The sequence below is a fragment of the Furipterus horrens genome, unplaced genomic scaffold (genome assembly GCF_987537825.1).
Source record: "Furipterus horrens unplaced genomic scaffold, mFurHor1.1.pri manual_scaffold_8, whole genome shotgun sequence".
Classification (NCBI taxonomy): domain Eukaryota; kingdom Metazoa; phylum Chordata; class Mammalia; order Chiroptera; family Furipteridae; genus Furipterus; species Furipterus horrens.
Window position 1 is genome coordinate 87,610,071 of NW_028327178.1, and position 23,345 is coordinate 87,633,415.

General features: G+C 48.3%; 1 protein-coding gene across 2 annotated transcripts; it reads left to right on the forward strand.

The window, feature by feature from the left end:
* Nucleotides 1-2,970: 2,970 nt before the first annotated feature.
* CPXM1 (carboxypeptidase X, M14 family member 1) lies at nucleotides 2,971-9,205 on the forward strand. Of its 2 annotated transcripts, XM_090285233.1 has the most exons (14): nucleotides 2,971-3,205; nucleotides 4,530-4,745; nucleotides 4,914-5,023; nucleotides 5,139-5,278; nucleotides 5,367-5,457; nucleotides 6,096-6,246; nucleotides 6,349-6,413; nucleotides 6,723-6,846; nucleotides 6,928-7,124; nucleotides 7,211-7,390; nucleotides 7,476-7,773; nucleotides 7,948-8,087; nucleotides 8,683-8,785; nucleotides 8,887-9,205. In XM_090285233.1, exons 1-14 carry the CDS (start codon nucleotides 3,034-3,036, stop codon nucleotides 9,126-9,128), a joined length of 2,229 nt encoding a protein of 742 aa, XP_090141359.1. In that variant the 5' UTR covers nucleotides 2,971-3,033; the 3' UTR covers nucleotides 9,129-9,205. The 2 variants fall into 2 exon arrangements, with proteins under 2 accessions (XP_090141359.1, XP_090141361.1); XM_090285235.1 differs by lacking the exon at nucleotides 7,948-8,087 and having other exon boundaries at nucleotides 8,887-8,951.
* The last annotated feature ends 14,140 nt before the right edge of the window (nucleotides 9,206-23,345 follow it).

Below are 23,345 nucleotides of genomic sequence, written 5' to 3' on the forward strand. Positions count from 1 at the left end.
ACCCAGGTATGTGCCCTGACTGGGAATTGAACCAGCGACCCTTTGTTTATGCATTTTAAATGCAGATGCTCTAAACCTCCATCTAGTGCTTCTCAAGCTTTAATGGGCACACTACTCTCCTGGGCTTAGGTCCTCTGGGGACCTTGTTAAAATGCAGGTTCTGATTCAATAGGTCTGGGACACGAATTCTGCATTTCTAACAAGCTCCCGGGGGCTGCTGCTGATGTTGGTCCTTGGCCATACTTTGAGGAGTAAGACTCTCCAAGACATTGATATACAAAAGAGAGACAGCTGGGGGAGGAGCTAGTGAGGGGAGGATGGGTATGTGGGAAAGTGCCTCCCTGTGCATCTAGGTGCCATGGGAGTCCCCACTAATGCTCCCCTGCACCATAGGGGGAGCACCTAATGGACAGTGAGCTCTGCTCCAGCACCAGGGACAGATTAGGAGGCACAGGTAAGCAGTAGATTTCACTACTTTTCTATTTGTACAGCCAAACACACAGCCTCCTTTCTTAATATTGTTTTATTCGATCCACAGCAAGGGGACTGCGTTAAGCTGTTTTCTCCATCTTTAATTCATCTAGTTCATAATTCATCTAGTTAACGTCAGGGCCCCTGGAACCACATATTATCTCACTTCATCCTCACAGTAACACTGGGAGGAAAATATCATCATTCCCATTTTACAGATGAGGAAGCTGAGGCTCAAAAAGTTGACATTTCTATCCAAGGATACCCAAACAAATAAACAGCAGAACCCGGATGTGGAAGTAAGCCAGTGTGGCTCCAAGGTCATTTATCCTCTCCCCTGCCAGCCCACCCCTTAAACCAAAATCCCTTTAGGCAGGTGTTCCCACTCAGTCTGGCTTGGTTGTGCTTTGCAAAGTAGCCTGGCCCTTGTGAGGCTACGAAAGATTCTCGACCTGGCTCCTGGGGCCAGATATCTGGCTGTTCAAGTACAGGGTGTAAGTATGGGGTGCAAGCCTGTTGTGCACTCCAGGAGCTGCTGCCTTTAAAACCTGCTTCCAGGCTTGGTGGCTTTGCAGCCTGATACCCAGTGGCGAGGGCCAAAGACAGTAGCCTGGTTGGGAGTACAGAGGGGTGTGAGGCAATGAGGAAGCTATACAGAGGTAGGAGGAGGTGCTGAGGAGCTCAGGGGGCTTAAAGGATGTAAAGGGGCCCTAAACGTTGCAACAGGGCAAAGAGAAAAGGGGTACAAAGGGGTAAGAAGAGATAAGGAGGATACCCAGTAGAGACTGGAGGAATTTGAAAGGATTTGGCTGCTGTGTGGGTACTGCTTGGAGGGGGTGGGAGTCTCAGGAAGCTGTTATGCCCTAGCCCCAGTATCCCTTTCTCCCCCTCACACTCCTCTGCAAAACTTGTATGGGAGTCGGTGCCAGAGACAGGGAAGTGACCAGATTGGGCTTTGTCAGACCTGCTTTTTGTTCCACAGGCGCCTGTTCTGGCCTTCCACCCCCTACCCGTAGCGCACTGAAGCCCTGGCCTGCAATACAGTCCTGCCCCTGACCCAGCCTGCGCTTCAGGGAGCCTTGGCTTTGGTGCCACTACCTTGAGTTTTTCTCGGAGTGCTCCTCTGGTGCCTAGGACCTTGGCAGTGCCGTCAGGCAGGGAGCTCCAAGATGGACCAAAACTTGTGTGGGTCCTGTCCCAGTTACTCCCTTTTGGTCTCTGTACCCAAAGCATGTGGGGTGAACCAGATGCCTGAGGAGCTCCAGGATTCGCCTTTATGAGATAGTCCAGGCCAGTGGTGGCCTCAGTTCCAGGAGCCCAGGGCGGTATTTCTTTCCAGAGATCCTGCGAAACAGGGTCTCAGAATGGTGCTGAGACGCTGACTTTAGGTGATTCAAATCGTCTATATAGATAGTGGCCCAGCAAAAATAAATTTGCTCAGAGCCCTGGGTCCTTCAGAAGATTCCCGGCCACCTCTGGGCAGCGCTTTTCACGTGAGGCTGGCAGTATCTCTCTGTGGGCTCCTTGCAAGGACAAAGCATCGGCCAGAGGCGCACCGTGGACGCATTTCCTTCCTTCTGGAGAGGCGACCCTATCATGAGAGTCAAAGGGGTCTCCGAGGGGGACTGAGCAAGGTCCTTCACTCTGGAATCCCAGGATGCGGGAAGTCCCGCGGACAGAGAGCCGGGGCTGCGGGCCCCGGGAGTAGAATGAGGCAGGGGCGGCGAGGAAGGGGAGAGCGCAGGAAGCTCTACTAGCCTCGGCCCATCCACCATAGCCTCTGGATACGGGCTCGGGCTTCTCTCCTAGGATTATATAACACCGGAACGTGGCAGCTGGGTGAGCAAAGGAGGAGAGGAGAGGAGGGGAGGGGAGGGAAGGGCTAGAGGGGAGGCGAGGTTGGGGTGGGGGGTGGTTGGCGGTGCTGGGACGCACCGCCTCTGGCTGGGTCCCCTTGGGCCGTCCATCAGAAGGATTCCTGGAGGGCCAGCCCTCCTCCCATCCCCCAACCCCCGTCTTAGCTTCCCCTTACTCTTCTTCTGCCCCACCGCCCTGGCAGGCGGTCTGTGGCTGGAATGGCTTTTCCTCTTGGGTTGTAGTTTCCTCTCCCAGAGTTCCCAGCTTTGCTGCCTTGGCGGTTCCAGCAGCCGCTCCGAGCCTCAGTTTACCAGTTTGTACAATGAGGTTGGATTGAGAGGCCACGTGTAAAGCGCCTGGCGCGGCGCATGGCACAAAGTAGGTGCCCATTACGGGACCAGCGCCTCACAGTGAAATAGAGGCTCCTAGGGGCTTTGCAGAGGGAGGCCGGGGAGGGAGGGGCACGGTCGGTGAGGGCGGAGACCTCCGGGTGCCCGTCGGGGGTCGGCCCCGCTCTCTCCGCCCCGCCCTCCGTCTCTCTCCGCTTCGGGGTCCTCGGCCAGTGAGCAGGCTGTGGGCGGGCCGGAGGCTGTAGGGGGCGTGAGGCAGCAGCAGGAAGGGGCGGGGGGCTCCGGAGTCGCCGGCAGGAAAAGACAAGCCCACTGACCGCCGAGGCCCAGTGTCTCCGCACCTCTGGACTTCGCCATGTGGGGTCTTCTGCTCGCCTTGGCCACCTTCGCGCCTGCCGTCGGTCAGGGACTAGGAGCGCCCGGCGCCTCCCTGCTGGGCCTTGCGCCGCCCACGAGCACCGAGGCCCCGATCTCTACCTCGGTCCTGCCCAGCACTCCGGCACAGCCACCCGCGGGAAAGAAGAACGGTGAGCGTCTCCCGCAGGGCCCACCTCTCCGGCTGGTCGTTGCCCCATACCCCGTCTCCTGCGTAATGACCCTTCCCCAACACAGACACACACACACACACACACACACACACACACACACACACACACGCACTTTCTGACCGGTGCTGTGAGTGCTGACTCAGCAGCCAAGTTGCACGCCAGATCAGTCAGCAGTCCTGGGACAGGAGCCAGTAGGATGCTGCCTCTTGCAGCCCCAGGCCTTCCTTTTTCACAGATGAGGAAACTGAGACCAGAGTCAGGAGGAGAGGAGAAAGAAGTGCAAAGACAATGACACTAAAAGGTTCAAAGCAAGACTGCCTGTGTGGGAGAGAGTCTGAGGGCAGTGGCTAGAAGAGAGGGAGGGAGAGTACTCTGCTGGGGCTGTCTGGAGGAATGGGGCTCTGCCTAGGCAGGGGCAGAGGCAGGCTGCCTGACTTCCAGATATGGAAGCATAGAGGAGGAAGGCAAGGGGATGGCAGTCAAGGAGGGCTTCTCAGAGGAGGCAAATGGATGTTGGGTCCTCGCTCACAAAGGGTGAGCATCTCTGAATCAGGAATTGCTGAAGAGCAGGGCAGCCAAGAAGGAAACTGCATGTGCAAAGGCACAGGGGCACCAGATGTGAACGTGTGCAGTGTGTTCTGGAGGTACCTGTGGAGTTTGGGTGTGGGGGGGGGGAGCAGGGTGGAGGGGGGGGACTAGTGGCACCTGCCCTGTGCAAGACCCTGTGCTGAGGGGCGAGCAGGACACAGGCCCAGCCCTAGGATGCCTGAGCACCCAGGCAGACATGGTTTTGAGGACAGGATATCTCAGCCCAGAGGGCACATGCAACAAGGGAGGTAGCACAGGGACTTTTGGAGACTGAGTCTAGAACTAAGGAGGGCTCCTGAAAGGACATCTGAGATGTGAAGGAAGAATAGGAATTAGGCAATTAAGTCAGAGGTGGTGGCGGGTGGTATGATGGGGAGGGGACAGCCAGTGCAAAGGTGTGGAGGCAAAGAACAAAACTGAGCTCTTTGGAGTGACCAAACAGTTCCTAGAGGCTGGATGCAGCTCTTCATTGGATGGGGTCAGAATAGGTTGGCCAAGCCCGTAATCACATCAGGAGGGAGAAGGAGCCAAGAAACGGCTGGAGAGGCAGGTTGGGATCAGACTACGCAGACCTTTAAGTCCATGTTGAGATCCTTATATACTTGTGTGTGGGGGCTGCTGCTCTGGGCTTGTAGACCTTGGGATGACAAACCTCTTCATCTGGAGTTTTATGTCATTTTTTCTTTCCCCGGTGCTGTGCCTCCCTGGTCCCCAGGGACGTCACAACAGAATGTTCGGATTCGAATCATCAAGAAGAAAAAGGTCATTTTGAAGAAGCGAAAGAAGCTCACTAGCCCCAGGCCTCTGGTGACTTCCAGGCCCCTGGTGACTTCCAGGCCCCTGGTGACTTCCAGGCCTCCGGTGACTTCCAGGCCTCCGGGGACCACTAGCCCTGCAGGGACCCTTGACCTTCCCAAGGAGCAAGAACCAGGTATTGCCCCTCCAGACGCCGTGCCCAGATTTGCAGTGCCCGGGGCACATACGTACTCTTGACCTCACAAACAGGCATGCCCCCTGTGGGGCCAGCTTAGACTCAGCTTCCCATCTGCTCTGACCATCTCTCTCTTGGCCTGTGTCACTGTTCTATCCCTACACCCAGGCTGTCCACCCTTGGGCCTGGAGTCCCTGCGAGTTTCAGATAACCAGTTTGAGGCATCCAGCAGCCAGTCCTTTGGCCTTGGACCACACCGAGGACGGCTCAACATCCAGGTCAGCACCCTGGCTCAGAGCGAGGCAATCCCTAGAACCTTTTTCCTCCTGCCCCAAATTCTGGCCCACCCCACATTCACCACCTGGGCCTGATTGCCATGTCCTGTGCCCATAGTCAGGCGTGGAGGATGGTGATCTATATGACGGGGCCTGGTGTGCTGAGCAGGAGGATGCCGAGCCGTGGCTTCAGGTGGATGCTAGGCATCCCGTCCGCTTCTCAGGCATTATCACCCAGGGCAGGAGCTCTATCTGGAGGTAAGGCAGGCTAGCCCCAGGCAGACTCAGGAGGGCTGGGATGGGAATCCTGAGGGCCACCTATGTCTCTCTCCATCTCTCCTGCCAGGTACGACTGGGTCACCTCATACAAGGTCCAATTCAGCAATGACAGTCGGATCTGGTGGGGGAGTAAGAACCGCAGCAGTGGGATGGACGCGGTGCGTGGTGCCATGGTGGCTTGGGCCCTCTATGCTGGGAGTTGGGCACCCAGCCCACTTTAGGGTGCTGAGCTGGATTGGGGCTCCTCTGGGGAAAGGAACAGATGTCTATTTGGGCATTCCAGGAGAAAGAGGGGCATTGTCAGGATGGGTGGCGCCACGCAGGCAACCTCAGGAGCCAGGCTGCTTTGGAACATGACTGCATTCTCCCCAAATACTCTTCTGTGGGGTGGGTACCACTTCATGCCACAGCTTCCTGCTATAACACCCCTGTGGCAATGGACCTCTGGTCCTTGCATCACCTCTCATCTCCCCATCTCATGGACCCCTTTATGTACCAGGCTACAGTGTGGGGTCCTGGCTGGTTTTAGGATTGGCTTCTCCTGAGTCCTCTGGCCATATTAGTCTAGTGAGCTGTGAGCTAGTCAGAAAACATGGCTGCCTAGAGCTGCTCTTCAGCAGGAGCTGTGGGCCAGGGTCCATATTTGACACCAAGGGCAAATCTCCAGCTGAGTCCACCAGGGTGGGTTTGATGGGGAGTTTGGAGGACTGAACTTCTTTCCTGGGTCCTGAGTCCTGGGTCCTGGGCCAGGTTGCTGAGGTTTGAGCAGCCCCACTAAAGGACTTGACACTCCCAGGTATTTCCTGCCAATTCGGACTCAGAAACACCGGTGCTGAACCTCCTGCCTGAGCCCCAGGTGGCCCGCTTCGTTCGCCTGCTGCCCCAGACCTGGCTCCAAGGAGGTGCATCTTGTCTCCGGGCAGAGGTCCTGGCCTGCCCGGTCTCAGGTGGGCAGTCGGACAAGGGCTGGATGGGCAGGGTGCAGCCTTCACTGTGAACTCACCCTTTGCCATGAACTCACACTTTGCCATGAACTCACACTTTACCAGATCCCGCACCGGCATTCTCCAACCTTCTGGACTTTCGGCATCATAATTATAAGGCCATGAGGAAGGTCAGACAACCCCTATGGCCCAAGAGGGAGGAGGTGCCTATCTCAAGTCCCCTTCTCACCAGAGCATAACCTGCAATGACTGCCCTCATGTCCCCTATCCCACCCACGCTGTCTCACCCTTCTTCCCTTGTTATGGCACTTCCCTGCCTGAGCCTTTTTTCATGTCTGCTGCTGCTCCGCTCTTGTACCATGCCATTGTGTCCCCTTCTGTGTGGGCCACCACTGGCTTTGGTAAGTCCTTCCATGGCCACATGGGGTCTGACCCCTGTGTCTCATCCTCTCACACCACACTCCACCCCCGACCCCCAGCTGATGAAGCAGGTGAATGAGCAGTGCCCCAACATCACCCGCATCTACAGCATCGGGAAGAGCTACCAGGGTCTGAAGCTGTATGTGATGGAAATGTCGGACCATCCTGGGGAGCATGAGCTGGGTACTGGCAGGTAGGGTGGGAGAGGTAGGCATAGAGAAGGGCCGTGGGCACAAGCCAGCTGTGACCCTGCTGTGTTCCCAGGAGAGCCAGAGGTGCGATACGTGGCCGGCATGCACGGGAATGAGGCCCTGGGGCGGGAGTTGCTCCTGCTTCTGATGCAGTTCCTGTGCCATGAGTTCCTGCGAGGGGACCCACGGGTGACCCGGCTGCTCACAGAGACACGCATTCACCTTCTGCCCTCCATGAACCCTGATGGCTATGAGACTGCCTTCCACAGGGTAAGCCACCTGTCATGAGAGCCCCCCTGCTTCTTCTCCCCTGGTGCCTGGAGCCTGCTTGGCTGACCAAACCCCTTTTCTGGCAGGGTTCAGAGCTGGTGGGTTGGGCAGAGGGCCGCTGGAACAAGCAGAGCATTGACCTTAACCATAATTTTGCTGACCTCAACACACTGCTGTGGGAAGCGGAGGATGATGGCCTCGTGCCCAACAAGGTCCCCAACCACCACCTGCCACTGCCCACTTACTACACCCTGCCCAATGCCACTGTGAGTATTCTGGGGGCAGTGGTAGAAGACCACCCTGGGGACCCATATCGCTAACTCCCACCTCTCTTGACCTGCCCCTATCCAGGTGGCTCCTGAAACTCGGGCAGTGATCGATTGGATGGAACGGATCCCCTTTGTACTGAGTGCCAACCTCCACGGGGGTGAGCTTGTGGTGTCCTACCCATTCGACATGACTCGGACGCCGTGGGCTGCCCGTGAACTCACGCCCACCCCGGATGATGCCGTGTTTCGGTGGCTCAGCACCGTCTATGCTGGCAGTAACTGGGCCATGCAGAACCCGGATCGCCGACCCTGCCACAACCAGGACTTCTCCTTACATGGCAACATCATCAACGGGGCTGACTGGCACACAGTCCCTGGGAGTATGTGCTCAAGGGTGGAGTTAGCCCTGTCCCCATAACCCTACCCCAATAAGAATCTGCTGTCACATACAGCACTGGTGTCACTCCCACTGGGGAGTGTCTCCCAGAGGAGGGTACCAGGAGGGCAGGCTCTCATCCTGCCCGCCTGAGCTCCAGTGTCAGTCACTCCCCTAGGCATGAATGACTTCAGCTACCTACACACCAACTGCTTTGAGATCACTGTGGAACTGTCCTGTGACAAGTTCCCTCACGAGAGCGAGCTGCCCCAGGAGTGGGAGAACAACAGAGAGGCCCTTCTCACCTACCTGGAACAGGTCGGACCCAAGTCCCCACTCCCCAGGCTGTCCCTGTCACTCCTGACTGACCTCCATTCAGGTTGCAGCTCTCCCCATGGGGTCACCTAAGGTTCTGCTGAGCGTTCTGCCTCTGGCTCTCAGATGGAAGTGGAGGGCTGCAGGGCAGGAAGCACAGTTTATCAGCAGGGTGGCATCACATCCAGTAAAGCAGACCCTGCAGCACTCAAGCTGTGTTTCAGAGTCGCCCAGGGCTGTTCTCAGAAATGACTTGCGTTAGGCAAGTGCAGGAAGTGCCATGGGGTAGATGCTTCATATTCCACAGGAACTCATGTCCCTCGCAGTGACTCCATAAGGATAGCTTCGCAGGGTTCCAAAATGACAAACCCATAACAAGCCCGCTGAACTTGGGGAAGCCTTCCTAACAGGTATTTATAGTTCTCCCAGTCCTGATGCAGTTTATCCACAGGAGATATTTTTACCAGAGTATCGTCACCTAGGAACATAGTAGACCTACCAACTTTATCAAATTTGTCGGGGAACAGAGCCGGAAAATGGACTGAAGGTCACAGTCTCATGCAGAAGGGAAAGGGTTTGATAACCTTTCCCCACACAGGTGCGCATGGGCATTGCCGGAGTTGTGCGGGACAAGGACACAGAGCTCGGAATTGCTGATGCTGTCATTGCTGTGGATGGGATTGACCATGACATAACAACTGGTGTGTGTGGCAGGGAGGGAGGGGAGAGGTGCGGGGGGCCTTTAGGTTGGGTCAGAAGCGGAGGATCATTGGGCCCTGATTTTGCTCTTTGCTCCCCTCAGCGAGAGGTGGGGATTACTGGCGCCTGCTGACCCCAGGGGACTATATGGTGACTGCCAGTGCTGAAGGTTACCACTCAGTGACACGGAGCTGCTGGGTCACCTTTGAAGAGGGCCCTGTCCCCTGCAATTTTCACCTCACCAAGACTCCCAAACAGAGACTGCGAGAGCTGCTGGCAGCTGGGGCTAAGGTGCCCCCAGACCTCCGGAGGCGGCTGGAGCGGCTAAGGGGAAGGAAGGATTAACACCTCCACCTCTGGCTGAAGAGCTCCAGAGCCTTGGGCAGGCTGGACCTGTCTAGAACTGAAGGAGGGGGACTAAGAGTTGGGGGGAGGGAAAGAAGCGGGGGGAAAATGTGCTCAGGCTCATTAAAGCTACTTGGCACCTCAGCCAATCTTCCTGTGAACTCTGTCCCAGATCCTCTCCCTAGGCCAGGCCTCAGCTTCCCCTCCTCCCTGATCTAGATCCTATTCTGCACACACTTGCCTACTCTCATTGGTTGACTTCTGGAGAAATAGTATGGGAAGACTACCCCATCTGGGTTCTTTTTTAAATTAGGGCTTAATAGAGCAACTCATCAACATATCAGAGTGTTGTTGAACATTCTGGAAGCACCTGCTCAGTGCCAAGTATGCAAAGAGTCAAGGATAAACAGTGCCCACCCAACCTGGTGCTCCCAGTCTAGAGAGGGGACAGTTCAATACAGCGTGAGGTGTGCCAGGGTAGAGGCTGGTTGCTGAGGCAGCACAGACAGGAGTTCCGTACACGTGAAATACAGTGCTGCAGATCAACAGGGACTCAAACGGTCACGGATGGGATAAAGGTGATGTCTCTAGGAGTTTAAAAGGGAGGTGGGCCAAGTGTGGGGCTACGGATAGGGACACCTCCAAGGGGGAGCTAATCAAAGGTAGAAAAGCTGAGCATGTGAATTTCCTTCACCAGCCATTTTTTGAAAGGGTTGCTAAAAATGGCAGGATTTGACTAGTTTCTTTCAGACTCGTGTGTCAGTCTGTGGTAATGCTGGAAACTGGGTGTCAAGATGTTGGAAGAATTGGATGGAAAAAAAAAAAAAAAACGGAGAAGGGAATTTCACCTAGAATTCAGGAAGCGGGGAACAACCAGGGGTCTGGCATTGATGAGCTTGTATTTTGCTGATGGTGCTTGAGCCCACAGGAGCTGGGGCCACTTAGGACCACTGTGGTCACCTGCCATGGCTAGAGCCAGAAAAAATAATTTCTTCCTTCTCCTTTCTAACCTCCAAACTATAAAGTCCACTGGCAAAATTAAGTGTAACCTAGCTTGCAAGGAAGCCACAAAATGTTTCCAGGCTGCCTGCGCCCCTGCAATTCAGAGGAGAACTTGCAAAAGCAGGAAAGGGGCAAATACTAACAGGTAAAATATGGTGTAAAGACAGCCATGTGACTTACTGTTACATAAGCTCTGTCTAGTGCTGGGCTGTTGCATTGTTTCTGTTTCTTGGGATCTCTGTCTCTGCCTCTTAAATTTTCAGTCCGAGATCACCACAAGGGATTTAGGACCACATCTCCCTGCTCCTTTTCTCCCCACCCCCAACTCCTCTTATACAGCCTCAGTTTTTCTAAATAACGAAAAGGTTTGTTTTTATTCATCAGAGTTTAATATGCATAATGAAAATGCACATAAGTGCATAAAGTGAATGAAAAGACATCACTATATATTATTGAAGATACAATAAACTCACTTCAAATATAAAGATATAGGCACCTTGAAAATAAGAATGAAAACATTTATCATACATTAAAGGAAAGCAGGAGTGGCTATCTTAATAACAGATAAAGTTGACTTCAGGGCAAGGACAACCACCAGAGGACACGCCCTGGTTTGTCCCTAGCCTAGATTCAGCATAACTGAAATGACATGTGAACTCCCCCAGTTGATTTCCAAGCTCTGGATTTTCTCCACTTCTAGCAAGACATTCCCCTGGCCAGAAAACTCCCTCTGTTTCATAGTTGCCAAGAGGTTCCCAGATCCCTCCTACTTTCCTGATAAATATGTAAAGTAGAATGAGAATGGGGCCCTTCTCCTGGAGCTCTTTTTAACAGTGAGATCAGCCCTGCCTGGCTTGGCAACCCACCTTTAGGATAAAGGGTCTTTGGGGCAATATACGCATTCTCCCAACTCTGCCTGGACGTTCCCTCCAATAAACTCCAGATAATTGTGTCCATGCCATTTGTCATTAGCGGTGTTTGCCTTGGCACTCCACTTGTCATATATGACAGGATGAAGAACCTTCAGCATAACCTAGTAAAACTGAAGACACAGACTCCCCTGTGTACAATATATACTATAGAGAAGCTCTTACACCTGTGCAAAAAAGGTACATGTATATAAAGGCTTATAGCAGATTTATTTGTAGTAGACCCAAATTGGAATCAGCCCAAATGACAATCAAGAATGTAGAATGTAGTATAAAATATTGTACATTTATGCAATGGGATTGTACGCAGGAATGAAAATAATCTATATATATATATATACACAACGTGAATAATTACTCACAAAAACAATTTTGAATGAAATAAGCAAAACACAAAAGAGAAGTTGTTTTATATTGTTTATGGATGTATGAGTGATAAAATGATAAAATCAAGAACATGATTATGATAAAATTCAGGGTAGTGATTGATTCTGGGGGAGCCATGGGATAACGATCAGGGAGGAGGACATGGGGGAGTTTCCAGAGTGCCAGCAATATACTTTTCCTTTACTTGATGGGAGCACATTGGTGTTAGCTTAAAAATATATCTTGAACTTTGTGAACATTTTAAGCACTTAAGAAGTATTTGTCTTCATTTATAATAATTTACATACAATAAAATCCAGTTTTTTGATGTACACTTTAGTGAGTTGCATGTATAGATTCCTGTAACCATCACCACAGACAGACAGAACTCTCTTGTGCTGTCCTTTTGTATTCAGACTCTCCTCTCATCCCACCTATAGGAAACCACAAATCACAAGTGTCCTTGTGTTTTAGCATTAGCTCAGTGAACTCTCCTCAGGACAAATACAAAGAAATCCATATCTAGACATAGAATCAAATTGTCAAAAGCCAAAGACAGAGAACTCTGACAGCAGCAAGAGAGAGAAGTGACATGCCATGTACAAGGGACAAAAAGAGTTCTTTTGTCCGCTAAAGGAATTGGGGCCCTGACCAGTGTGGCTCAGTGGGTTGGGAGTCATCCTGCAAACCAAAAGGTTGTTGGTTTCATTCCTGGTCAGGGCACATGCCTATGTTCAGGGTTGCCTACGAGAGGCAGTCGATAGATGTTTCTCTCTCACATTGATGCTCCCCCCCCAACTCTCTCTCCCTCCTCTACCTTTCCAAAAATAAATAAATAAAATCTTTAAAAAAAGAATTGGGTAGTTTGTTTTCTTATTTTTGAGTTTTGAGTTAGATACAAGTTCTTTGTCTGATATTTGCTTTGCAAATATTCTCTCCCAATGATGGCTTGTCTTTTATTCTTTTAAAAAGTGTTCTTTGCAGAGCAGAAGTTTTAAATTTTGATAAAGTTCCATTTATCATTTTTTTCTTTTGTAGATGATATCGTTTTGTGTCCTATTTGAGAACTCTTAGATTAACCAAAAATCATGAAGATTTTCCCCTATATTTTATGCTGAGAGTTTTATAATTTTACATATTACATTTAGATTTGTAATCCCTTTTGAGTTTGTTTTTATATATGTGAGATGTAAATCAAGGTTTATTTATTTGCATACAAACGTCCAGTTTTTCCAACACCTTCTGTTGAAAAACTGTTCTTTCTCCACTGAAATGCCATTTGTGTGGGTCTATTTCTGGAATTTGTGGTCCGTTGCATTGTTATGTATCTATCCTTTCATTAACACTATACTGCCTTGATGACTGTAGCTTTATGATACATCTTAAAGTTGGTTAGCATGCACATACAAAAGAATGAACCCTTATACAAAAATTAACTCCAAAATGCATCAAAATCTAAATTTAAGAGATAAAACTATAAAATTCATAGAAGAAAACAGGGGAAGTCTTCATGACCTTGAATTTGTTGATTCTTGAATATGACACCAAATTCACAGGCAACAAAAGAAAAAATTGATAAATTAGACTTCATCAAAACTAAAAACTTTTGAGCATTATAGACTACTACAAGAGAGTGAAAAGACAATACAAAGAATGGGAGAAAACATTTACAGAAATTTAAGTATCCACAATATATAAAAACACCTACAATTCAACAACAACAACAAAATAAACCAATTCAAAAATGGGTAAAGGACCTCTTCACATTTCTCCAAAGAAGATAAACAAATGGCTAATAAGTACATGAAAAGCTGCTCAATGTTATTAGTCATTAGCAAAATGCACATGAAAACCACAATGAGATAGTATTTCACACCCATTAGGGTGGCTATTACCAATAAAATGGAAAATAACAAGTGTTGACAATAATGTGGAGAAATGGGAACCCTGCATGTTGCGCGTGAGAATGTAAAATGTTTCAGTTGTTGTTGAAAAGAGTTTCAGTGGTTCCTCAAAAATTAAACAGCCCTGGCTGTTATGGTTCAGCGGATTGAGTGCTGGCCTGCAAACCAAAGAGTTGCTGGTTCGATTCCCAGTTGTCAGGGCACATGCCTGGGTTGCGGGCCAGGTCCCCAATTGGGGGTGCGCAAGAGGCAACTACACATTGATGTTTTTCTCCCTCTCTTTCTCCCTCCCTTCCCTACTCTCTAAAAATAAATAAAATGCTTTTTAAAAAAGTTAAACAGGATTACCAAATGACCCACAATTTCATCCCTAGGTATATACCCCCAATTTTTAAGCAGGAACTCAGATATTTGTATAACAATGTTCATAGAAGCATTATTGACAATAGCCGAAAGGTAGGCACAACTCACATGTCTATCAAAAACTGAATTAATAAACAAAATGTAGTGTACACGTACAAAAGAATATTATTCAGCTATGAAAATGGATAAAATTCTGATATAAGCTTCAATAAAGACAAAGACAAAACCAGTTAGCAAAAAAGAAAAATATTCTGGAGTGTGGACTGAGTTCTGGTCAAGATGGAGGCACAGGTAAACCTCCTTGCACAACTACAGCAAAAATTACAAACAAATATCACCCACATTTGTCAGAAAATGGAGCTGTATGTCAGTCCAACAACCAAGGATTTAAAGAAGCCACGTTCATCCAGACTAGTAGGAGAGGCAGAGACACAGAGTGACACAGAGAGGCAGTAGAACTGGCAGTCGCACATTCACATACAGTGGATAAAAGCCAGGAGGGATACCTAGGGAGCGAGCAATCCCAGCCCCAGACCGACCACCCAACCCTGTGGTCCAGTCAGAGGCGGATTTAACAGTGGGCACACCGGGCGTGCGCCCTGGGCCCCAGCTTCTGAAGGGCCCCGCAAAACCCCAACTTTGCACTTTTTTCTTATGACACCAAGCTTGGTTTCATATGTGCAATTTTAACTATGTACAAGTTTACAATCGGGGGTAAAACCTGATAATATGTTTATATTCACTTATTTTCATTATTTCATTACTAGGCTGCATACTATACTCAAACTACGCTGCATAGGCCCCACACAGCTGCAGTACTGCTCATTGGAGCAATAGAATTGTATTTGCTATTCTGTACTTACAAAGGTCCTCCTGCAGTGCAGACTTAAAATATACACAAATATGCAGAGATGTAAATTAGTTTGTGGATATATACTTGTTTCATTTCCTGTTTTAAAAATAGTTTTCTGTGCATATAAATAAATATTCAGGTAAATTGAAATTATATTAAAATGAAATTAATTCCTATTGTTGAAATTACATTAAGATAAGATTAATTCCTGTTGTTATATCAGCGCCTGGATTTTCATAGTTTATGAATAATTAATAAATTAATGAATAGTACATAATATATATTTTTTTATTTAAAAATAGGGTTAACATGTATTTTTATTTCCCTTGTCTCTCTCTCTTTTTTAAGAGGCCCAATATTTTCTTCTGCACCCGGGGCCTCAACTGACCTTAAGCCGCTTCTGGGCCCAGTGCCAGGAAGATGAATCTCCATAACTTCTTGCTATAAAAATCAGTGGGAGTTGGGGTGATGGAAGAAACTGCAGGATTCTCAGGAGACTCCTTTTATAGGGCCCACAAAGGTCTCAGGACTTATGCAGACCTACCTCCTCTGGGATTCAGGACTAGGGCAACAGCTGGAAGGGCACAAGAGGAGAAGGTGAAGTGACTGGCAACAGGGTGAGTGACAGCTTACTCCCAGGCAAATCTCCATAGGCCAGGCAGTGGCATTGTCCCCTCTCCAATCCCTCCCCTATACATATCCACAAAGCAGTGAAATGAGTGGCCCTGCCCTGGTGATTACCTAAGGCTCTGCCCCACATAATTTACAGGTGCCTTTTCTATAATGGGCCATGCTACTAGGACAGGGAATCAAAGCAGCTCTACCTAATACACAGAAACAAACCCAGGGAGGCTGCCAAATTGAGGAGACAAAGAAATATGGCCCAAATGAAAGAATAGAACAAAACTCTAGAAAGAGAAATAAAATGGAGACAAGCAATCTACCAAATGCAGAGTTCAAAACACTGGTGATAAGGATGCTCAAAGGACATACTGGGTACTGCAACAGCATAAAAAAGACCCAGGTAGAAAGGAAGAAATAAAGAAAAATCTACAGGGAACCAACAGTGGATGGAATGAACCCAAGAGTCAAATAAATGATTTGGAATGTAAGGAAGCAAAAAACATTTAATCAGAACAGCAAGAAAAGAAAGGATCTCAAAAAAATGAGGGTAGTATAAGGAGCCTCTGGGATGTCCATAGAGACATTTGGTCCACTCCAGAAGGTCCTTGAAATTTGGTCTTGTGGTGGGACCAAGGACAGGGTGGGTGCATGTGAGTCAGGGAAGATCCTTTTTGAATGGGCAGAGGTGGGAAGTATGGCTCCCATTATGATCTCCACTGACTCTACAGTTTGGGGGTAGCCTTCCATTCTGGGCCATGGTGAAAGTCCCTAATCTTTATTAGGTTTCCTGGATATTATCCTATCCAAGGGTGGGAGTCACTTTGTTACTGCTGAGTAGGGTAGAAATTCAGGTTCCTCACACGGTTTCCACTGAGGAGCCAGTAAGATCACATGGGTGGGGTTAGGGTAACCTCATTACTAGCCAGTGGGGATGAAAGTCTCAGCTTTCCATTTGGTCTTCTTGAACATCACTCTGGAGGGGGTATTGGGGTTCCACACTGCAGCCTGGAAGGGTGAGAATTGAGGCTCCTCACTGGGCTTTTGCTGGTGTGGGTGTAGGTGGGGTCACAGTTAGTTTGGAGGTTTTGCCAGAGTAGAAACACATTTTTAATTTATTTTAGAGAGAGAGGAAGGGGGAGAGAGAGAGAAAAGAAAAAAACACATCGATTTGTTGTTCCACTTGTTTATGCATTCATTGGTTGATACTTGTATGTGCCTTGACTGAGGATTGAATCGGCAACCTTGGTGTATCTGGGTGACATTCGAACCAACTGAGTTACTGGCCAGGGCTGGAGTAGAAATATTTTGTCTAAAAGTTTCTATATTATCAAATTGCTCCTTTCTTTGTCCCTTGGCTAGAAAGAGCATGTTTGGGGGTGGGGTAGGGTGGGGTGGTGGTGGTTTTTGTTGTTGCTTACACAACATTGGCATTTTTGGACTTCTGTCTTCCATAGTTCCAAATCTGAAATATATGAGGCAAAAAGAAAACCCAGAGAACTCATTGTTGAGTCTTTCCTCATATAATCTGCTTCCTTTTCTCCACCTTTCAGAGCCTTTTTTACATTTGTTTTATATATAATGTCCAGGGTTTTCAGTTATACTTAGTGAAAGAATAAGAATGTATATTTACTCCATTCTCTCCGAAGAAGTCTCTATTGCTCTTTTGTTTTATATGGCTTTTTGGTGCATAAATTGCTTTGCACATCCTTTCATTTTTCTCTATTCCTTCTTCCCCTCAGCTTCCTGCTGAGCGCCCCTTCCCAGAGCTGCCCCTCCCAGTGCCCACTGCTATCTTTACTCTCTGGATACTATATCACCTCCCCCTTGAACTTCCCTCCTCTCTTTTCTCATTTATGTGCTCTTCACTCTAGCCAGTCAGCAGTGTTCACATTGCCCGAAGTAGAATTAAGATTGCTGTCCCAGAAATTCAGAGGGAGAAACAGAGCAGACCCACTCAGTATTTTTGTTTTGCTTTGGAAATTGGCTCTTGCGTATCAGAAGGGAAAGCCCGAGGGAAGCAGGAGTTGATGTCAAGATGATACCTTGGAAAGAGACTAGAGGGACAGCAAGACTGCCAACCTTCCCCCTACCTAGGGAACTGGCTGAAGGTCACCTGATCCGGGAGGTAGAGGGGAGGGAAATGGGGCCCAGCTTGTGTAGGGGAGTTGAGGAGGGGGAAGAGGACAAGCATAACAGGATGGGCTGTCCTGACCAGGTGGTTCAGTTGGTTGGAGCATCATCCTGTACACCAAAAGGTTGTGGGTTCGATTCCAGTCAGGGCATATACCTAGGTTTGGGGTTTGATCCCTAGTTGTGGCATGTATGAGAGGCAACAAATCAATGTTTCTTTCTCACATCAATGTCTCTCTCTCTCTCTCTCTCTCTCTCTTTCTCTCTCTCTCAAATCAATAAATATTTCCTTGGGTGGGGATTAAAAAATAATAATAAAAAGAGGGTAGGTCAGGTTTCAGAAACATGTGGCAATGGCTGGAGAGCTCCAGGCCAGTAGAGCCACTGTAGACACCACTCATTGCCCTCCCAGTGAGTGATCCCTTTGAGTCAACTGTTCCACCAGCTGCATGTGTCCACTTCCGCTGCGGAGTTCTGCTCAGCCTCCTCTCATCTCATCTTCCTGGTGGGTTCCTGCCCTTTGTATACTGATGGCCCAAGACACTCCCCAAAATGGGAATGGAGTATATAGAAGGGGAGTCCTTGCCACCCAGAAAGTTTTAATGTCATAAACAAAGACCTAGCTCCTACTCTTGGAGGTACTAGGTCAATGGGAGTATTGGAAGTCCTTAGTATCCTACCCACATCATCCTTACCAGCCCGTGCACCCATCCCCTAACTGTGGGGAGTGTTGGCTGCTAACAAGTCACAACTATCCCCTTCCCCCAAGTACTGCTTGACCCAGAGATTCCATGCTCCACCCCACACTGGCAGCCTGCAGCCAATGACTGGAGCAGGGGTGTTATAACCATCTCCTTGCCACAAAGAAGGTCCAACTGTGGTGCCCTTCATGCTCCAGACCCTGGCGGGGTGGAGGGTAGGGAATCATGCTAGATTCCTGCTAAGACCACATTCTTGCTTAGCTCTTACACCTGCCTCTCTCACTCCTTTTCTTCTAGAGAGCACTTCCACATGCACCTAATACCCATTTCAGGTTCTGCAGCCAGGAAATCCCACCTAATGGAATGGGATTACGGCAGGTGCCAAAGAAACCAGGGAGCTAATGGCAATGGAGCGCTCTCATACTGCACTGTTGAAGGAAGGAAAAGCTTCGCTGGGGCTCTTCTGCTCTGGCAGTACCCTCAACCCCCCCACATACACACACATAGGCACACAGATCTCCTGCAGTTCCCTCTCCCTGGCCTTCTGCTACTGAGCTGCACCCCCAAGGATGTAGGTTTGGAGGAGTTCTGAGAATCTTGAGGCTTGATTAGGGGCTTTTGATTTTCAGGTGAGATCAAGAGAAGATGTTTCTGCCTCACTCTACAGCAGCAGAGAGATGTCCTCTGGTCTCTTGGTACCTGCTCCTGGCCTGGCCTGACCCTGAAGACCCTGTAGGGCCCCGTGCTGCGGAGCCCGCAGCAGGGACACCATTGACAGGACTGCCAGGTTTGGGCCTGCTCAGCAGCCGCTCCACGACATTCTACCCGACAGCCACAATTTGTCTTGGCAGGATGGCCCTCTGGGCCCAACTCCAAAAAGGGCCTGGGGAGCAGCCCAGACAAACCAGCTTTCACCACAGAAGCCAAAGCTGTCCAGGCTTGAGTTGGTGCCAGCCCAAAAGTGGTCAGACCCTCCGCCACCCACCTGAAGGTGGACTCATGTTCTGGGTGAGTGGGGAGGGGGAGGATGTGGGAAGGAGAGTGAGGCTCCCAGGTGGGCGAAACCCAAGAGGCAGCAGAAGCAGGGATCCAGGCCAGAGGGCTTTTCTATTAACACTCTATCCCAAGACGGGCCGTTAGGAACTGGATTCAGGATTGCTGCCCAGCTCAGGAGTGGCCCTTGGCCACAGTGCCAGATAGACAGCCCTTTACAACCCTGCCATGGGGAGACATCCCCACCTTCCCTCTCCCAGCACCTCAGCAGCTTCCCTCAACTCAGCCTTGGAGCCCTGAGGGGCCCACTGCCCAGCCAAGGGTGCATCAGGAGCAGCTTTCATTCCCAGGCTGGCAGGCGATGTGGAAGGGAAGGCTTTGGAGAACCAAAATGCAAGGATGCTGGGCCCCAAGGAGCAGCAGACCTGCTACTTGACGACATTTTTTCCTTCCCCTTTTAAACACTTGGCTCCTTGTCTCTCAAGGAATAAAATAAAAAAAAAAAATGGTCTTGTTTCTGTTACTGCCCTGCTGGGAATCCTCTTCTACATCTTTAGAGCCACGAAGTCTCTTCCATTCCATCTCCAGTGAAGTCTGCTACTCAGAACCCTCCCACCCATTCTCATTGGCAGTTCCTGAAGCTCTTAACCCAGAACTACTCATCCCCTTGGGGGCTGCCACTCTGTGCTCCCTCCCAAGGTTGAGGCAAGGTGGGGAGGTTTACACACCTCCTCCTTCTGGGACTGGAGGCAGGGGCTCCTGGACAGACTGCCCATGAGTGCTCTTCTGGAACTCCAGTAGGGGGACCCAGAGCTAAGAGTCCAACTAAGAAGAGCCAGAGCGAGGTAGAATGACTTAGTGAGAGATTAACTTGTGTTTGTTCTTGTGTTTTTCCCTTGCCTACTCCCAGAAAGTAGCAGATGACATGGCAGGGTGAAGTACCGAGGTGGTCTGTAGATCTCTGTGTTTGTTTCCCAAAAGCCTAGCTTCTTGAGGAGAAGTGGGGAAGGTAAGGGTCAATGGGTGTCTTCTGGGAGAGTTGTATAAAGAGAGAGAGAAAGAGGGACATGGGAATTGGGGCTGCATGTTAATAACTGGTCTGTGATGGGTAAAAAATATGCGGGAGTTTACCATTAAACATCATTAGACAGTTAATGCAATGGTTTAACATTAGCCATAGGATTAATGTAATTTAGCACATTAACAAAATATTTAAAAAGTCATGTTTATCTCAATACATGCAGAAAGCATTTCATAAAATTTGGCATCTATTTGTAATTTAAAAAATTTTTAAAGAAATTAAGAACAGAAGGTTATCTATAAAACCAAACATGATACTTAATGGTGAAACAAAATAAAGATTTTTACTAGCACTACTTTTATTCAGCATTTTAATGGAGATTTCAAATGATATTTAGGCAAGAAAATAAAATAAAAGAAATAAAGACTGGAAATGAAGAAATAAACTGCCCTTTGCAGATGATATAATTACATATTTAAGAAAATTCAAGATAATCTATGGATAAAGTATTACTATAAGTGAGCTAAATAAGGTTGCTGGATACAAGGTTATTGTACAAAAATCAATTGTATTTCTATATGTCCACAACAAACAGAAATTGAGATTAAGAAAATGATGCATTTATAATAGCATAAAATAATCAAATACTGAGGAATAAATGAAGGATGTGTAAGACTTCCAAACAGAGGGCCATAAAATCCTATTAAGAAAAATTTTAAAGGTCTAAATATCCATACTTTGAAACACTCAATATATCAAATGTGTCAATTCCTCATTAGTTGATCAATGAATTTAATGCAACCCCGAAGAAAATTCAGCAGGTTTAAAAAATATATAAATTAATAAATTGATTATAAAATTCACATGGAAATGCTAAGGACTAAATATAGCCAAGATAACCAGGAATAACTAAGCTGGATGATTTTCTGTCCTGGATATCAAAACTTAGTAATTTAAGATAATTATGATAATGTGGTACTGGTACAAAGCTAGACAAACAGACCGATAGGTCAGAATCCAAAATCCAGAACAGACCCACACATAATACAAGGGGGAACCCCAAAAACCTGGTATTTATAAAAAATAGTGTATTTATTCTTACATATTCAAGCTTCAGTCACCTTCAAAGTACGCTCCATTTGATGCACTCACCTATCGAGACATTTTTCCACTGCTCAGAACAGCTTTGAACTCATCGATTTTGATGCCTTTTGGTGTTTCTGCCATTTTTTGTTTCATCTCTTCCACATCGGCAAAAGATTTCCCTGAGGACCTTTTTCATCCAGAGGGAAAAATGTTGCTTGGGGCAAGATTGGGTGAATATGGAGGATGGGGCACAGAGGTCATGCCATTTTTGGTCAAAAACTAAACACCCATTGTGGTGTGAGCAGGTGCGCTTGTAAACCACCCATCATGAAATGGGCAAACGCGTTGAGTAGTCAAAAAAAAAATTCACTGAAGCCAAACGCAGCCCTCGCAACAAGGCCAGCTGGTGCACTGATACAGATGCGTTCCTAGAACACTCACCTAGCGGCGAAGCCTGTACTACAAGGGTCCCGCCCTCCAGAAGATAAGGCCAGGTTGTTTGTTTGATCTCCCTCCCCTTTGTATGGTCATTGCAGTAAATGGTGCTGAAACAATTGGTTATCCATACAAAAAAATATTACACCAATTCCTGTCTTATACTATACGCAACAATCAAAATATCTTCTCGATTTTGGGATAGGTAAGGATTTTTTTTAAAGGACAAATGTAACACTAACCATAAAAAAAATAGAAAGACTGAAAACTTAGACGTCATTCACTTAAGAAGTTCTAGTCATCAAAAATCCCATGAGCATGAAGTGAGGGGTGTATTAAATAAGTAATAGGAGGATCTGAGTCCACAGGAATGGTCAACACCCTAACCCATCAGGACCCTCAGGGTGCGGCCTTCTGGTAAACAGCAGACTTCAAGCTGGTGGCTTCAAGGAGGCAGCACATTCCCTTCCATCATCCAATAACTGTTGTTACTGACACTGAGGTGGTAGCAGAGGAAGGAAGCTCCAGGTTATACGTGCAAAGGTGTGGATGGGGAAGGGAGAGGGGCCACCCTAAGCTCCGGAGCTAGGAGCTTCAGAGAACCGCTAAGAGCAGAATCTATAAACTTTTTCCTATTTGGAGAAGTTATCCTAGGGAAGAGAATAGAGATTTGGGGGTCCTTTTGAACCACCTCAAACATGTTCAATGACTGCCTCATTCTAAAGTTGACTGTGTGGTAGTGAAATGGTTTGTAGTCTTTCTTCAAGGGCATGAAGCTTTATTGTTTTAGTCTTCACATTGAGATCCACAATCCACCTGGCACTGATTTCAGTGTATGATGTGAGGTAGAAGCTGTTTACTTTTTTTCATATGAATACACAACTGACCCAATGCCATTTATTGAAAAACCATCCTTTCCAAAGTGCCTGATAGTTTCCATTTTTCTGGGAGACTTCTGTTTTTTGGAAGAAGCTAACTCCCTCCACCCCCAATACAGGTGGGGATGGGGAGAAGGGCGTTTTGCAGAATAGTCAGCAGTAGGGCTAATCTCAGTTGCTGCCTGGCTTCCCTTAAATCATTGGGGCCAGTCCACAGAAGATCCTGGCTGAGCCAAATGCAGCCTCTGAGGCTGCCTGATCCCTAGGCTACGATGCAGAACACAGCAGCCTGGCTCTGCTGGGAAACATATGAGAAGAAAGCAGAGGGTTTCTGGGAGATGTTCGCTCTCTGAAGATGGAGTAACCAAGTGGCTTACCTCTATCCTGCTCCCACCCCAACTGACCCTGTGGGAAAAAAAGCCTGGGGACGGGCTGATGCTGAGAGGGGTCTCTTTGTTACCTGCCATCTAGAAATAACCTGGACAGAGTTTCTGTCATGGTTTTAGGAAAGCTGGGACCTGCAGATGAAGGAAATTAACGCCCTCTCTGAATTTATTTCAAGTACAAAAACAAAAAACAAAACACTTCCTTTTCCACAGGTTGACTGCCAGGGACCACCTCCAGGGCAGATACTGTTGTGCCCCACCCACATCCCCTCATCTTTACCTCTTCAGTGTACACCTGTCTGATTCCATCTGCCAACAATTGCATTTTTAAAAAAGATTTTATTTATTTATTTAAAGAAAGAGAGGAAGGGGAAAAGAGAGGAAGAGAAACAGTGACGTGCAAGAGAAACATTGATCAGCAGTTGCCTCTCGCACACCCTCAACTGGAGACCTGGCCCGCAACCCAACCAAGTGCCCCGACTGGGAACTGAACCAGTAACACTTCGGTTTGTGGGACAGCACCCAACCCACCGAGCCGCACCAGTC

What these genes read in the sequence shown, in the direction of transcription:
- CPXM1 (XM_090285233.1), top strand. Translation starts at nt 3,034, where the DNA reads ATGTGGGGTCTTCTGCTCGCCTTGGCCACCTTCGCGCCTGCCGTCGGT. An exon ending in CCTGGCCTGCCCGGTCTCAG is followed by an intron (nt 6,247 to 6,348) that starts GTGGGCAGTCGG and finishes ACACTTTACCAG; the next exon opens with ATCCCGCACCGGCATTCTCC. An exon ending in ATGAGACTGCCTTCCACAGG is followed by an intron (nt 7,125 to 7,210) that starts GTAAGCCACCTG and finishes CTTTTCTGGCAG; the next exon opens with GGTTCAGAGCTGGTGGGTTG.